Source organism: Saimiri boliviensis, chromosome 10 (genome assembly GCF_048565385.1).
Source record: "Saimiri boliviensis isolate mSaiBol1 chromosome 10, mSaiBol1.pri, whole genome shotgun sequence".
Taxonomy (NCBI): Eukaryota; Metazoa; Chordata; class Mammalia; order Primates; family Cebidae; genus Saimiri; species Saimiri boliviensis.
This window is the reverse complement of record NC_133458.1, coordinates 34,483,210-34,500,592: the sequence shown is the minus strand read 5'-3', so window position 1 is coordinate 34,500,592 and position 17,383 is coordinate 34,483,210. Positions and strand designations below refer to the sequence as shown.

The following is a 17,383-nucleotide window of genomic DNA, read 5'->3' as shown; positions in this document are numbered from 1 at the left end:
CTAATTTTTGTATTTTTAGCAGAAACGGGGTTTCACCATGCTGGCCAGGCTGGTCTCAAACTCCTGGCCTCGTGATCTGTTCGTCCACTTCGGTCTCCTAAAGTGCAGGAATTAGTCATGAACTACTGTGCCCAACAACAAAAAAAAAATTTCAATGATTGCAAGTAGATACAAAATCACAAAAGTATTTAGATTCTATGGAAGATGTTGCTGAATTATTTAGTGGTTTTATATTAGAAACTGGTATCCATTGTAACTAAACTCATGCTGAAAGGCTTAGGAAGATCTAGAGTTGTATAAAATTATTTTAAGGGACACTTTAACTATTTTGGCAAAATAGTTGTATAAAATTATTTTAAGGGACACTTTAACTATTTTGGCAAAATAGTTAAAGACTAATATGATTGCTGTTTCCTATTTTGTCTTTTAGAAAGACATACTTGGTCCTTCCTTGATGTCTTCTGAGATCTCTGAATTAGTCATACTAAACAAAATAGTAAGTTACTGAATTTAGCTTCTTGTGTATTTACAACCTCTATATCTCCCCCTATGGTCTTATAGATACTCTTTCTCCCCCTCATTCATTCATCCATGCATTTATTCATTCACCAAATATTCATCATGCATCTACAGTGAACTTTTCCAGGCTCTGGATACACAACAATGCCTCAGAATTGGGGGAAAGAAGCCATCTCACAGAGTGAAAATGGAGATAAATTAATCACAATTAAGGAGGTATTGAAAATAATTTTGGGTGGCAAATTGTTTTCCTGGAAAACAAAGCAGAGGAAGGAGACAGACATTAAAAATATTCTATTTTCAATAGTGTGGTCAGAAAGACCTCTCTGAAGACAATCATATTAAGGTATTTCAACTGGAAGTGAAAGGAAGATAAACCAGGTTTAACAGATGAATCTGCCATTTCAAATGCAAATTCCACTTTCATTTTTTTCCCCTCAATTACTTACTTATCCTTATTCTTTCATTTTTGACAAGGCTTCAGAAAAATCACTTTAAGTCTTATATACCTGATTTAATGTTTCTGTAACATAAGAAAAGCAGTAATAGAACTTACAGGGTTTTGAGAGAATTGGAGAGAACTGATACGGGAGCACCTACACAATGCATGCCTGTTGCACAGTAGTCTCCCAGTGAATCTAATTTGGTTGTCAGGGAGCCACCATCCTTCCCTTACTTTATTCTTTTTGACCCTCATAAGAATCGTTTCATTTTGGGTACCAGATGCAGATGTTACTATAACACCATGAGCAGCTGATTCACTTGGGGATGGAATTCTCTTCAAACCACATGCTTCCATATTGTGAATGAGATGAGGGCTGCTGATGCTCCATGTTTCTGTCTTCTGTCTCCTGGCCTCACTTGGCTCTCCCCACTCCTCAGGGGATGTTTCTTTTATTTTTCTTTTTTAGAGACAGGATCTCACTGTCACCAAAGCTGAAGTGCAGTGGTGTGATGATAACTCATTGTAACCTCGAATTCCTTGTCTCAAGTGATCCTCCCACCTCAGCCTCCCAACTAACTGGGACTACAGGTACATGTGACGATGCCCAGTTAATTTAAAAAAAACTGTAGATACAGGGTCTCACTACATTGTACAGGCTGGTCTCAAACTCTTGGCTTCAAGCAATCCTGTTTCTGAAGTAGCTGGGATTGACATATCAGTTATCATGCCCAGCCTGTTTTCACATTTTTATCAGCAAATAAAGAACACAGTGGCTGTGTTGATGAAAATGTTTGGTGGAAGAATACATAAATGTATAAGTAATTACAAAAGTGAGGAAAAGTGATAATACCTCTAAAATGTAGTTTTAGATACTGCATTTGTCTATTTCTAATGGACATTATCTTAAATATACATTAAAATATCTTTTAAAAATGATTGCTCTCTTAAAAACCCAATGTTGATTATGCTCAAAAGCTCTTTATATAATTAACATGTTCATGTTATCATGTGTTAAAGAGTACAGACTTGATGTGTGTAACCTACCCAAAATGCTAAAAATTTACTTGCTACTTAAGATCTAGCCTTATAAATTAGTTGTCAAAAGGCATGTGAGGTGAAATGCTTACATTAATGTGTATTTTCTTCATATAACTTGAAGTACAACTTGAAGTTGCTGTTTTATGCTATAAGTATTGTATCTCTAGCCAGTTTTTGAATGATACCATTATTTTTTAACATGCTGGAGATATAAAATTTTAAGTACCAATTTAACAAGTCTTTGAAGGAACAACAACAAAAAAGAACAACTCAAAAACTTCAGGTTTTGAGGAATCACTCCATTTCTAGAGGCATGGCCACTTACTTGATAAAGTATTGAAACATTTGCTTTTAGTTTTTAACTTAATATTTTGTTTAAAATCTAAAATATCACCCAACAGACCTAGAATCTGTCATGGATAGTTGGATCTAGAGATATAACAAAGAGTACAGACGGAAGAGTAATAAAATACCAATGACTAACAAAGCTGTCACTGACAATTAGGAAATGCGACCCATGAGACAACTGAAAAAGGTGCAATCTGGCTTTTGGAATAATCCACTCCAGAAGCTATAACCTAATAATGCGCTCTTTTGGGCTCACTGAAATCTGGTTCTATTTCCAGAAAACGATGCCATGTTTCATTCTTCTTTTAGTTCCCCAAGAGATCTTACTTTTACCCATTCCCTTTGCAAGGTCATGATAAATCATATTCCCAAGGCCAGACCTAGAACAAACCCACAGGGTAGATTCAGGCATTCCTGAATAGATTAACACCGTAGCTGCTGGTTTACTAGCCAGTTACCAGTTCATGGGTAATCTGGAGAAGTTGTACTCAGAACTGCATCAGTTGGCACTAACAGTTAAAATATGCTGCTGAAAGATTAGCAGGGGTCACCCTGCTCCCTGTGCTCCCAGTTAGAGGCAGTCTTGCAGCCTCTGTTGTGCCTCCTCACAACACGCCAGGGAATTAGACAGAAACAGGTGGTTTGATCTATTCTGATCTGGTATTTGTTTTCATTTACAAGCTTACTTGCATATTACTGAACAAAACTTATATAATTTACTATATTGAAATTGAAAATCCCTCCAGTGGAAGCATAGCAATGACAAACATTCAATATCTTTTACCCAATCCACTCTTAATAACTCCATAAAGAATGGATTTGTTGAGAATTGGGGGATATAAATAGACCTTAATCTGAGGACATTAAATCAGGTTTCAGCATCACTGCTTTTGATAGAGCACCTACGTTGCTGCAGTACCACAAGGTATCTGCATCTGGTGTAGGAAACCTCCCATTTTGTTCTCATTTGCCAACCTGCGCAACACCTGTCTGTGTCCACACATATAAGTGCTAACTATGGGATTTTAGAGATCACAGCATTCAGGTTTGTATGCTGCATTCCTACTGCAGGGATCATGTTAACAGCTGGAAGCTTAGCAACTGCCACCATCTAATTTCAGTGAAGATTAAGGCTTTAAAAATCCTTAGCTGGAAATGTTCTTGGCAGAGGCCAAAGGTGCTGCTAGTTATTTAAAAAAAAATAAAAAAAATAAAAAAAATAAAAACAAAACTAGAGCTGAATTTAATCATGAAAAATGAACAAATCTTCAAGATCTAGATAGATTGGACAGGAGTAGACATTTATTGTTAAATATCTTGTCAAAATGGCATAAAGATTTAGTAATCAGTGTACCAATTAGAGAAAGGAAAGTCAGGCTTTTCACAACAATGTTGAGAATGATTTTCATATATTAATTTACTTAACAAATACTTAGTTTCTACTCATGCACCAAGCAGTGTTTAAAGTTTCATAGATAAAGCAGACTAAAAGAAAGATAAGGTCCTTCTTTTCATGGAGTATACATTCTAGAAGAAATAAAGAGATAACAAAAATAATAAATAATACATATATAATGTAAAAAGATAATTTTAATTGGAGATGAATGCACCTATCAAACAGAATAATGTGACAGGGAATGAGCTGGTGATATCTTCATATTTCCTGGGTGGAAAAGGCACATTTGAAAAGGTGACATTTGAATTGGTATCTAAATGGACATGAAGGAATCAGCTGGACATGTGGAAAATAAATGCTGTAGGATGTTCAGAATTACTACAGAGGGGCTTAGGGGTGGCCTGACAAGCTAGGTGGAAGAAACGTAAGGGACTTAATCCAAAGGTGTATTTACACAACAATTACTTTAAAATAACCCTAATTTATATATTTATTTGAGGTGATTTTGGTGGGGGTATCTGGTGACTTGAAGGTGCTAAACTCCTACTCTTGGCACTGTCATTAACCTGAGGGAAGAGCTTTAGAAGTCAAGATGTGGCTCAATGACAGGAAATGGCTATTCAAAGAGGAAGCTTGAGGCCAGAATGTACCTCCTCTAAGATATGGTTCTGGGTTATTTTAAGTGCAAAGGGAGTCCCCGGAAGAATTTAAGCAGCAAATTGTCATAATGTAAGTTATACTTCAAACAGATGATCCCACAATGTGAAGATTAAATTGTTATGAAGGATGGAAGTAGAAGTAGAGAGAACGCCCAGCTAGGATGTCATGGCAGGAATCCATGTGAGGATGACGGTGGTTTCAACTAGCATGATGGTAGCGAAGATGAAGGACTGGATGTAAATGGAATATGTTTTTGCTATGGAACAGCAATCTTTTCTGCCATGGGGGCAAGGAAAAAAGAGGGATCAAACATATCACCTAGGTTTTCATGTAAGTATGCTGAAGTAGAAGTCAATTTTATATTCCTCACAGAGATTTGTGAAGGAACCAAATTAAAGGAGGAATATTCACTTATTTAACAAATTATTTACATATTCTCCACTATGAAGCAGGCATACTACTTGTATAGAAGATTTTATACACATACCTGTAGATATAAAGACATATATATGCATATGAATACATACATATACACAATACACACATGCACACACTCAGAACATTTTGAAATGGAGTCTTGTAGAACAATTTTCAAAAAAATTAAGCTCACAAAATTTAAACTTTTGTGCGTTTTTGGCCAGCAATTTCATTTCTATAGGAATATTCCCACATATACACAAAGATTAATATACAAGAATTGGACATACATTGATAGTGGCATTGTTTTTTTCTCCTCCGCAACAAAAACCACATTCAAAGTGGCATTGTTTGAGTTACAAAATTTAAATGTTTAAATAAGGGGACTGTTACATAAATTATGTAAATTTACAGTATAGAATCCAGTTATTTATTCAGTTAAAATACTTTTTTTTTTGAGATGGGGTTTTGCTCTGTTACCCCATAGGCTAGAGTGTAGTGGTGCAATGACGGCCTACTGAAGGCTTGAACTCCTGGCCTCAAGTGATTCTCCTACTTCAGCCTCCCAACATGCTGGGATTACAGGTAGGAGCCACTGTACCTGGCCTAAAGTAGATTCTTGATATGGTAACTTCCCATGGATATATTTTTAAAGGAGAAACAAAGCAACTCATAAAATAAAAATATATGAAATAATTTCATTAGGAATGAATGGATGTGTGTTTCACATAATGATAAATTAAAGCTGCCTAACTCCTTCCAAACAAATTTGGAAGGCCACACTATTAGTTAGCAATGGCTACTTGGCTGCTTTTGCAAAGGATAGTAGAATAACATGGTAGTCATGGCAGGAATGTTGAAGGGGCCTCTCGTTTTCTACCATAAACATTGTATAGTTCGATTTTTATCCTACACTGAGCATGTGCTGGGTTTGTAAATTTTAAGCCAACTTAAAGCATAAAGCTATAAAGTCTTATGCCATGATATTCTTGAATTGGCAACAATGTGTCTGTTCACTTCACTTTATCTTACTGTCATAAGCAAACACTAGTTAGAGTCCCAGACTAAACCTAGAGCATGTAACTGAACTTTGTGTTCTTCAGGCAGTAGTTCCATTCTCAGGTAAGTGAGAGGAGTCTGCTGTAGTGGGTCCCCATGTGTGCTGAATATTTCAGAAATCAATAGGATGGGCAGCCACTTTATATTGAAAGCAGATCTTGATGACATCTCACTAGCAAGAGTGCTTCTCATACATCTGCAGCAGGTATGGATCACTCTGTGGCATGGCTGACTGTTTACATCCTGTGCCAACTCAGCTGATATGTAATTAACATTATGTCTTGATAGCCTGCTGTTGTTTGTAGCAACTTCAAGTCAAGATTCTGACACATCAACAACAAGCAGTGAACACTTTGATACAGGGCCAAAACAACACAGACATCTACTTGGTTTCCAATGATGTCACACAGTCAGTGGTCTCATGAGCACAGGACTCATTATGCCATCACTCCCTGGCCATTTTTCTAATAGAGTAACACTGTTTTGTACCTCATGAAATGAATGATCCAAACAGATATGATTATTCACATATCTGTTTGTCTTCAGATCAACTGTAGTTACGTGCATCAATGTAATCATAGCAGCATGGCAGAGGAAACACAAGTTTGACAGAACTGGATTTGCTTGACTCTACCACTTACTAAACTGCAATATACTAAGTCCCATAACCCCTCCCTGCATTATTTTCTTATCTGTACAATGGGCATAATAATAATACCTATCCTCGTAGGCTTATTCTGATAAGATAAAGTATTAAAAATGTTTTACATAAATGCTTGCCATAAAGTAATTGCTTAATGATTATTAGATTAAATATAGCTATAATTATATTAAAAGGGAAGTGCTTCATAGTTTTTTATTTACTACAGAATATGCAATACCTGGGACATATATTTTTGAATGGAAATTAGTAGAATATAGAATGAAGTAATAATTTATTTGCTCAAATCTCAAATACAGAGTTTTAAAGGTATTAAATTATTTTATTACAGTAAACTACAATATATTAAAGTATCATAAGTATTTTACACCAATGATATTCTCCAAATCTAATATTAAAACACTAAACAAGCACAATAAAAATTAGTAACAAACATATACAAGTTTCATTCTGGTATTATTTCAAGCATATTCTTCAAAATCACTGTTCTTTAAATTTGGCTTGAACCAAAATTTACCTTCATTAAAAAATTGCAGCTTGGAAAGCATTAAAACCTACTTATTATTACAACCACATTGGCATCAGAATATAAAGAGACCAAAATGATCTTACTTAGAAGCCAAGTAAACACTCAATATTAACAAATCATTTATTTTCCCACCTTTTGGCTCCAATTTAAATGTTTACATGAGAGTCTTTGAAAAGTCTTTTCACCTCAGTGGCTCCTTGAGTGTTCATTTTGAACAATGACTTTGCAGCTGGCCAAACCTAACTCTCAATCAATTTTTATGAGTACAAATTCTTGAGCTGATGGTTGGATTTCCAGCGATATCACTCATATAATACACACTCACAAGTGGTGATGAGATTCACATTATCAACAGAGCACCATTCTGCCGATGGCAGAGGCAGACACAGCAGGGGTATACTGTCCTCCTTATGAAATGATTCCTTCACCTTTCAATAATGCAGCCTGCAGGTATGGACCTACAAACTGTGTGTGGATAGAATCAGAGCTGCCTTTAAAAATACTAATAAAACTACCCAGCTCCTCGCAATGGGTCATTCTCATTGAATCTCCATACATATCCATCTTGATTTTGAAGTGTGTGCCTTCAATTTGCCTTCTCATTACATTCTGAATTGAATGGAAAATTCAATTGTGTTTAAAACTTCTCAGAATACTGGCATGTATTCTCAGTAAATTTGGGCTTGGAATTCTCTGCAGGAATGCATGTGGATATATGCACATATATGTGTATAAACTAACTATGTAATGCTTAAATATGACTTCAAATTTTAAGAAGACACCTCAGGTGGAATAAATTCAATTTCATTACAGTTTGGTGGTATTTTTAAAAATTTAAATTATGAAACATATGAGTTTGCCTACTTTGATTTATGTTGGATTTTGCCTTTATAATGTAAAGTATATTTTTGTTATTGAGAAAAATTTTAGCTCCCCAAAGACATGGCTAATATTCCCCCAAAAACATACCAATTAATAATCTCAAAGTATTACAATTCCTTTCTTCATTTCTAAGCTCTCTTGTGAGTAATAATCAAAGTATACACATTTGTCCTATAACTTCTGATTCTTATGATCATGTGCTAGAAAGTAAGATAAGAAGCAAAGGATTACTTTGAACCTTACCTGGTCAAAAGCATGAGGGAATCATTTAAGCTCTTAAGACTGATCTACAAAAGCCTAACTTTCATATTAAAACAATTAGTTAAAAACAATCAAAAAAAAAAAAAAAAAAACAGTGACTAATGCAAATAACATGCTGAACATCTCTGGTTATTGGGTTACATTCCCATGTTCTTTCATACCTATTTCCACCAGTTAAGATCTATGCTTACTAAGTTAGCTGAGTTTGTTCCCAAACTAGTTTATGCTAACATTAGCTACCAAAATTATGTAGTTAAATGAGATTTTACGTAAATGCATAAAATAACTGAAAAAGAACCTCTGTTTCTATGAAAAATTAGCTGGATGTTTCAGAAAAAGTTGATACAGACAAATCACTAACACAACCGTGTCAAATTAGATATGGGTGAGATATGTCTGTAAGATATAAATAAATGTCCAGAAATATCTACTAAACTTGCTTACGAAATGCATTTCAATTCATGCACCAATGTAAAAAACTAAACCTGGAAACTGTAAAAGATGCCTTAAGGTTTTTGAAAAATACGTCACCCACAACCCCAAACAGGTGACCTTTTTCAAAGCAAATGCTTGGGTTGTATATCAAAAAATTAACTGTGTGTGAATGTGTATGTATCTTTTACTAAAGTGGATCAAATATTAGTTCTAATCACGTAAGAAGTAGTTATATTTTAGTCAGAAAAAAAAATAGACTGGCTGTTTGCTATGTAGATAAAACTACTTTTCACTGAGTTTTCACACTTTTCATGGAGTTACCAAGCTATCATGGGATATCAATAATGTAATTTTATCCAGCAACTGATGGATGGCTGTAAGTATCACTGGAAGCCAGCAAATGATAATTTTCCTTCCTTGACATTATACCATGTCATTCTGAACTAGCCCAGTTAAGCTTGTTTAATGTGTATATAGGAATCAATGAAATTTTACAGAATGTTTTATGTTAAAAAATTCCAAGAGTGATACTCTTTTCATATATTGGCAACAAAATAGCTTGAATTTGTCATGGACTGGAATGACGATTATTTAGAAAGGTATTCTTTGATATAAATTTAATTTAATTAGTATAGCCTATGAGCAAAGGTTATCCACGATTACAAAAGAGGAGCTAGCCAAACTGAATGTTCTAATAATCTACATTCAGAATCCAATCATCTATAAATATACACCAGTCAAGTTGACTTAAAAACATATTCATGTGAACAGATAATTTGTTGGCTTATTTGTATTAAATGTGGCATATTTGAATTAAATGGCAGCGTATTTGCATTAAATATGCCACTTAGCATAAATATTTATATTAAAATGAGTGATTATATGTATTATGCTTTATATATAAAATATAGAATGATGCAGTGGTTCACAGGGTATAGTCTTGAAATCTCAGAGATCTCTAAGATCTTTTCAGTGGGTCTACAAGGTCAAAATTATAAGAATATTCAGAAGTTATTTCCCTTTTTCATACTTTTTCTCCCATGAGTATAAAGCTGATTTTTTAAAAGGCTACATTTTATCTGGTACTACAACAAATTGAATGCAGAAGCTGATGCAAGAATACAGTTACATTCTATTAAGCCAGAGAGTAAAGAGTGCAAAGGCATAAAACAATGCCACTTATTTCACTAAGATGTTTGGCTTGGAAAACAGTTATTTTACATAAATATAAAAGTTACATTTAGTGTTAGCATGTAATGAATGTACTGCTTTTATTTAAAGTGCCTTAAACATATTTTAATTTCTGAAACGGTAAACGTTGATAGATATAATCCACATAAACAAATTTTGAGAATTGCTCTTAGAATGATTATTTAATAGGAAAAAATGACTAACCTGAACTAGAACAAAGTAACGTTTTTTCCATCTTTTCCAAACCTTCTGTCCAAGGGCATACAGATATCTGGAAAGAAAAACAAAAAGCCGAAGAATACTTTAGATGAATAATGCTGTGCTTCCATGTAATCACATTTCTTCCACAGGTATTTATTTTTGAGACCAGCCTGCTAAAGGCAAAGTTTAGCTCATTTGGAATGTGAGACAACATGCAGCTTCTGTGTAACAAAATGGCTTAGCTTATTCTGGGATCTTGAAAGAGAATTGATTTATGTGGCTTATCAGTTTGTCAGTCCTTAACACAAATTGAGCAAAGTAGGGGTTAGAAATGATAATCAAAGAACCAGTAGGACTTTCATTCTTACACAGAATTCTTAGACGAAGGCTATGAATTGAGGACATGGTTCTCAGTGCTTCAGTTCTCCAATGATTGGATCTGAGTAGTGCGGTCTGAGGAACAACCAGCTATAGAGCCAAGAATTCAGGGTGAAGGGACACTGTCCAGATGGGTGATCCCAAAATGTGCCTGCACCAATCTAAGTTCCATGTCCTCACCTATCAAATGAAAGGATGGATTTGCTGATTTCTAAGGTCTCTGCTAACTCCATCATTATGGGATTTACATGACCTATGAAAGCGTCTTGCTGCAAATTTTTTAACTACAAAGTTTAGATAGTAACAAAGATGCCATTGTGGGGTTTTATATAGTTTCAGCTGTGGTTTTTTTTTTTAACCTTTGCATTGACCTTAGTAAGCTGAATTGAAACAATTAGCCAATCATTTGAGAATATTATTCTTACTGAATATATAAATTATATACTGAAATATCATAGAGGAAGAAGAAATTAAAAATTAGTTTGACCTTGTTGTGGAGAGCTAGTCCAAAATTATGCCACAAACTTACACACACACTTGCTACAAAAGTGGAAAATATTGTTGGAAGTTTAAAATATGACAGGTAGAGGCCTACTTTTAAAAACAGAGATTTTTAAAAATATTTTATCACAATCCTTTATTCTGAAAGGAAGGTTTACAGTGCAGAGGCTGCTCAAACTAAATTTATGTACAATTCTGAGTGTTTTTTTTTTTTAAAAGCATTATGATTAACAGTTTATTAGGGGCTTAAGATTTTTAGACTTTCACAATTTTTAAAGCTAAAATCTTAGGCTGAATTTTTAGTTTCTGTATTATTTAAATAATTCTCTTTTACAAAACACCACAAATATACTGTTTGCTCCCCCATATTTAAAAACAGTGACATAAGAAGTTGGCTAAGGTGTGGTGAATGAATGGGTACTCATCCACTGCTAGTGGTGTGTAACATCTCGGGAGATGATCTTTCTGTAATACGACATGTCCTTACATAGAAATAGTCACACTCTTTCATTCCTGAATGTATTAAAGTAATAAAGTGATGAACATAAAGATGTATGCTATATAGATATGTAGGACAGTCTTGTTTATGTTATTGGAAATTGATAACAAATGTCCAATAGCAGTGAAATTATTCAACACATGCTGGCAATATACACAGAGAAATACCATGCTGCCAATGAAATTATGTTTTTAATAAAATTAATAATATGGAAATTATCACATTGTATAATATTATATGAAAAGCGTAGGATTCAAAACCACACACATGATTAATGATTTGAAACTTGTGAAAGAATAAATAAAAATATTCCAAAATATTACTATTGTATCTTTGAGTGGTAGAGTTATGGCAGATTTAAGTTTCCTTCTTTATTCCCTAAAATTCCCAGAAATTTTTAGAATCCAGGGGAGTTATTAAAAGTCAGAATAAAAACAAAGTTCTTGCATTGGAAAGCATCACCCAAATGGTCCAAAACAATTACATATTTTATTTCAGCACATCAGCTAACTGAAGTGTTTGGTGAACTTCTATTCAGCATTCATGGTACCCTTACTTCCATCATCTGTGCTTGTGGATGGAATGTGAATTTATTTAATGACTGGCTGAGACATTACTGCTTTTGTTCTCACCTGTTCATTGTTTCTTCTCGACGTCCCCTTAGAAACCCTTTGCTCCACCTTTGCTCTAACTTCTAATTTCTTCTCTATGGTTCTAGTGACAGATATTTAGTTGCTCTCTTTCTGTCTTTCCTCTGCAATTTCCTGTTTTGAAATGCACATACCCAAACTCTTATTTCAGGGTTAACAGCAGTGACCTTGGCAGCTAGATACTGTGGACATAACAGACACCCTCAATAAAAAAGTGCACTACCAAGATGTGCACCAAATAGCTGGCTAGGAGCCACAGAGAGCATGCGGAAGGACCTTGCCTGGAACCACAGCCTGCTTCTCAACTCTTTCAAAGTGTCTCTCTTTGCAGACTGCTGGGCAACTGGGTCACACACAAGTGAAAGTAGATAGTGATACACAAATCATCAACACCACAAGCTACTGTCAGTCTTGCTGACAGTGAAGGTCCTGCGTAAAGAATAATAATCAGCTACATCATCATCGAAATGATAGATTAACAAGTTTGAATTAAAATGTATAGTTTCCTTAAAGACAGAAAGCAGGGGGACAGACATATATATTTTATCAAGGAGTGCACAGAAGATGTTATGAAGAACAAAATAAAAATGAATTTGTGATTGGAACCAAGGTAAGCATTTAAATGATGATTTCTGGGATTAGGTATCAAGTATCCCTGTCTAGCTGCTTCCTCACTGAAACCTCCACCTCCTGGGTTCAAGTGAATCTCCTGTCTCAGCCTCCTGAGTAGCTGGGACTCAGGCGCCTGTCACCATGCTCGCCTAATTTCTGTATTTTTAGTAGAGATGGGGTTTCACCATGTTGGCCAGGATGATCTTGATCTCCTGACTTCATGATCCGCCTGCCTCAGCCTCCCAAAGTGTGGGATTACAGGCGTGAGCCACTGTGCCTAGCCCTAAAAGCAGTTTCTTAGCATAAGAAACACATTGAAAAATGAGTGATGAGCCAGATGCAGTGGCTCATGCCTGTAGTCCCAGCACTGTGGGAGGTCAAAGCAGGTGGATTGCTTGAGGACAGAAGTTCAAGATCAGCTTAGGCAACATAGCTAGAATGTCTCTATAAAAAAAATAAAAATAAAAATTAGCTGGGTGTGCTGGTATACACCTGTCTTTGCTACTTGGGAGGCTAGGGTGGGACGATCCCTTAAACCCAGCTGTTGGAGCCTGCAGTGAGCTATGACCATGTCACTGCACTCCAGCCTGGGTAACAGAGCAAGACCCTGTCTCTTAGAATAAATAAACAAATAAAGGAAAAATGAAGATAAAAATGTTAATCAATATTATTTAAGAGTAAACACCCAAAAAATCTAAAAATCAAATATTAAAATCTTATAAGGTTGCCATTAAAAGTGAGACTAAATAAAGAATTACTAACGATATGGGCAAATTCTTATAATGTTAAGTTTTATAAATGCAGTCACACAAGTTCATATTAAATGCATAGAAAAACATAGAAATGCAACAAAAATGTTAAAATTATAGTTAATATCTGGTGAGTGAAATTAAAGGTGAATTTCATATTATTCTTTGGGCCTTTCTGTATTTCCAGAATGCCTACATTGGCCATGTCTTCCTTTTTCTGTTTGAATAAAGTTTATTGGTATAGTTTACATAAAGTAAAACTTACCTGCTTACGTGTCTAATTTGATTAAGTGTTGACATAATCATGTAACCACCACCACAAGCAACTAATAGAACATTTCCACCTCCCCAAAAGTTCCCTTATGCTTTGGTGATTCATCCATGTTGTTGTATGTAATTAATATCATTGCTAACCAATAGATATTTCATTGTAGGAATTCACAAGAATGTGCTTATCTATTCACTAGTTGGTGGACATTTAAGTTGTCTCCACTTCTTTGGACATCATAAATAAAGCTATTATAAACACTTGCGTACAACTATTTTTGTGTATGCATGTGTGCATTTCTTTTGGGTAAATAGGAGTGGGACTGTGGGGTCACATTGAAAGTATATGTTTAACTTTACAAGAAACTGTCAAACTCTTTTCCAAACTGCCTATATCATTTTGAGTTATCAACAGCAAATATTTAAGAGTACACCTTACTTTGTAATCAGAATAAGTTACCATTATTAAATATTTGGGGGATGTGGTCATTATGACTATAAATATACATTTCTGGTATGACTAAGTCAAATACTTAAAGACCAAAGATAAAGTCCTTTATCTCATTATCTTGATTACAGTGGAGACATCTATAAGCTTTCATGCTTAAATGGTCTTTCTAGTTTTCAAGGTCATTCTCAAGTTTTGGAATTTAGAATAGTCTAAATTCTTGGTAGATGGAATTTACCTCAGAAGAGCTGGAATGTGGAGAGAATGAGGAAAATGGAGCCAAAATCTTTTGACTACTTGGTAAATATTTGATAATCCATTTATTAGAAAACATCTACAAAACTAAAAAAGCATTTTCTCCTAACCCATCTTATACTTGGCATTGCTGCTGAATTACTGATCTTTGTTTTTCTTAATATACAGTGTTGTAATTTTTTTTATGGCATCTAAGTCCAAAAGGATTTCTATTTCAGAAAAATTTGTCAAAGTTACATTTAACCTGATATTACACTCTACTAGGCAATAGTACATTGCACTTACAGGTTCTACTATCTTTAATTACTGAAAAATGAGTTATTCTATATAGAAAGATTGTATATATATTGTATATATATCTACAGCCAATTTTTAAAGAATTTGCATATAAAAATGGAGTTGACTTCAAACGATTAAAAAATATAATTGGGTCTTTAATGATTAGAAAGGCTCCAATAGGAACTGAGAGTCATTGTTATAAAAATAAATTATAACTGCATAATTCTGTAAAAGGAAAAGGCACAGCTGATAAAATTAAATCTCCCCATTTATTTGACATATAATGGAAATACAATTAGTTTATCAGATCTTTGACAGCTATTTACTTGCATTAAAAAATCTGTTTTTAATGTTATCATCATTTGCATTCTGGGCAATTGGCAATTTACTGCTTTATAAAGTATGAGTCTACCAAATAAACACAGAGAAGAATATTGTCTAAGAAATATGTGTGTCATGCTGAAGAGTGAATACCTCAGCTAGTGGGTCTATGCTGCAGCACAGACAATATATTACAATATTTTGTAACCTGCTGAGTCATAACTAGCTTCCTCATGATTGTATAAGTAACTCAAAATTAAGTTTTTTTTAAGTGTATGTAAATGAGATCTGCCAAATACCAGTTAAACTGTGAACACATATTTAACTAGTTTTTATGTTACAATTTATAATGTTATCCAACAAAATAATTATTTATCACACAGCATGCGAGAAGAATTTTCGAATGCGTACTGTGAATATTTTTCACCTTATTTTGAAGAGGAAAGTAGATTTTGTGTGTGTGTCTAAGGGCTTTTTAACATTATTCATTTCTAACAACCTACAGAATTTGGTTTTCTATTTTTATCATCTTTGTCAAATTATTTTAGTTAAATCAGAAACGAATGGAAAAATGAAAGAACACAAATATCAGTTTTCATGGCCATGCTACATTCTCACTGCCCTATTAGCATATGGCCCTGGGAGGGGAAATCCCTAATCAAAGTTAAATTTGATCCAATAATTATTTGAATGGAGTTAAAAGAGGTATTCCATTGTACATAACATTTTTACAAGCACATATCTCCAAAGCTAACTTGAATATAACACTTTATCCATTGAACTATTTCCAATGTATCACAATACTCATGTAACTAAAGTGTTTTGGATTATTTTTAAATAGCTGCTCAGATAGTATTTAAAGTATTTGTTTTTATGAACACATCCAACTCAAGCAGGTATTAAGAAGCTGTTCCCTTTGAACTAAAGTTGCCTGCTTAACTTTAAAATTTTCTCTTCTTGCATGGGATTAGGTAACAGAAATTAGCAGCACTGACACAAAGCTCAGACTTAACACACAAGAGTAAAGCCTTGAAGCATTTGGTTTTATCAATCAGTATAAACATAGCAATAATCATAAAGTATTAATCCCTCTCCTGGGTTATTTCAAATGGAGAGCACTACTTCCTCTGAAGAAACACACAACTGATTGCTAGGAAACAAAGCACAAAGACAACTAAATATGTACCAGTTTCATTCACTTATGACTTAAAAAAATTTTCCAGCTATTCTTAGGTCATATTGTATCCTCAACTATCAGAGATATGAAGAAATTAAACTCTCAAATGTTTTATGATACATTTAAGATATGATGTAGATATGTAGAATATACTTTATACTGTTTGGGAAAAAAGTCAAGAGAAAACTGTTTTTTAAATGGTATTTGCCTAAGTGATTCTTTTGTTAAGGAAATGGCCAAAATAGTTACTACTAACAAAGCAAATAGTATATTTTAAAAATCTTCTATATCTATAGTTATATATAGTCATTAGAGTATCTCAGTACCTACATTAAAAATTATACAACCTTTTTTTGTGTCAACATGATCCTTAAAAGGATCATTAATAAGGTAGCTGTAAGATATACCAGAGTTACTTCTATAAGCTTTCATTTGCGAACAAAAATAGTCTTTATGAAATCCATCAGAATGTTGTGTGACAGCAGGAATAAAAACTTTTCCTTAGAAAAATTTGCTGAACATTAACATATGTATTATAGTACCAAATAAAATGGTTCTTGGCAATAGATTTCTTTTATTGAGTAAAATGAAGATTAGTAAAAATAAATTTCAAGTATTAATGCTGCAATGCTTATAAAACAAAACTATTTTAAATGCTTTTTTTTACATAGTACCCCTTTGAATGTGTTTTTTAAAAAAATTATATTCACATGTATTATTCTGATTTGTTTTCTTTTAAGCCAAAAACCTCAGAAGTAAGTTTTATTGTTAAGCCATTTTCTTTTAAATACTATATATTCTTGGCTAACATTTATAATCACAAAAGTCAATGACATTTTAGAAACTAATTTTCTGATTAAGAATTGGGATTGAACTCATCTTCATATCACAATATGTTCAAACTATATCCCACATTATTCCAGTAATAGTGAAGATACAGTTAATATTCTCTATGCCAGATTCAAAACAGAAAATAGTAACATGAAATAAAGAACTCGCTTACCCAACCACTTTAAAAGCACTTTATAAAACCTTTCTTACTTGAAGATTGTTCAAAGAATACTTCAACACACAAAAATTCTCCAAACACATTACTAAATATTGTAGTTTAGTTTCAATTAGAGTGGTGGCACACAGTTCTAATAGAAATGAGAATATGACAATTTATTTGCACCGAGTCCATGCTGTGAGAGTCATGGTTTTAC

General features: G+C 33.8%; 1 protein-coding gene across 9 annotated transcripts in view; it reads right to left on the bottom strand.

Moving 5' to 3' along the window:
• CADPS2 (calcium dependent secretion activator 2) overlaps positions 1 to 17,383 on the bottom strand; it is a 577,926-nt gene that overhangs the window by 205,596 nt on the left and 354,947 nt on the right. For all 9 annotated transcript variants that reach the window (XM_074379141.1, XM_039472830.2, XM_074379140.1 and 6 more), the window contains exon 9: positions 10,046 to 10,112. In XM_074379141.1, coding sequence (XP_074235242.1) covers positions 10,046 to 10,112 — 67 coding nt within the window. The remainder of the gene's footprint in view (positions 1 to 10,045; positions 10,113 to 17,383) is intronic.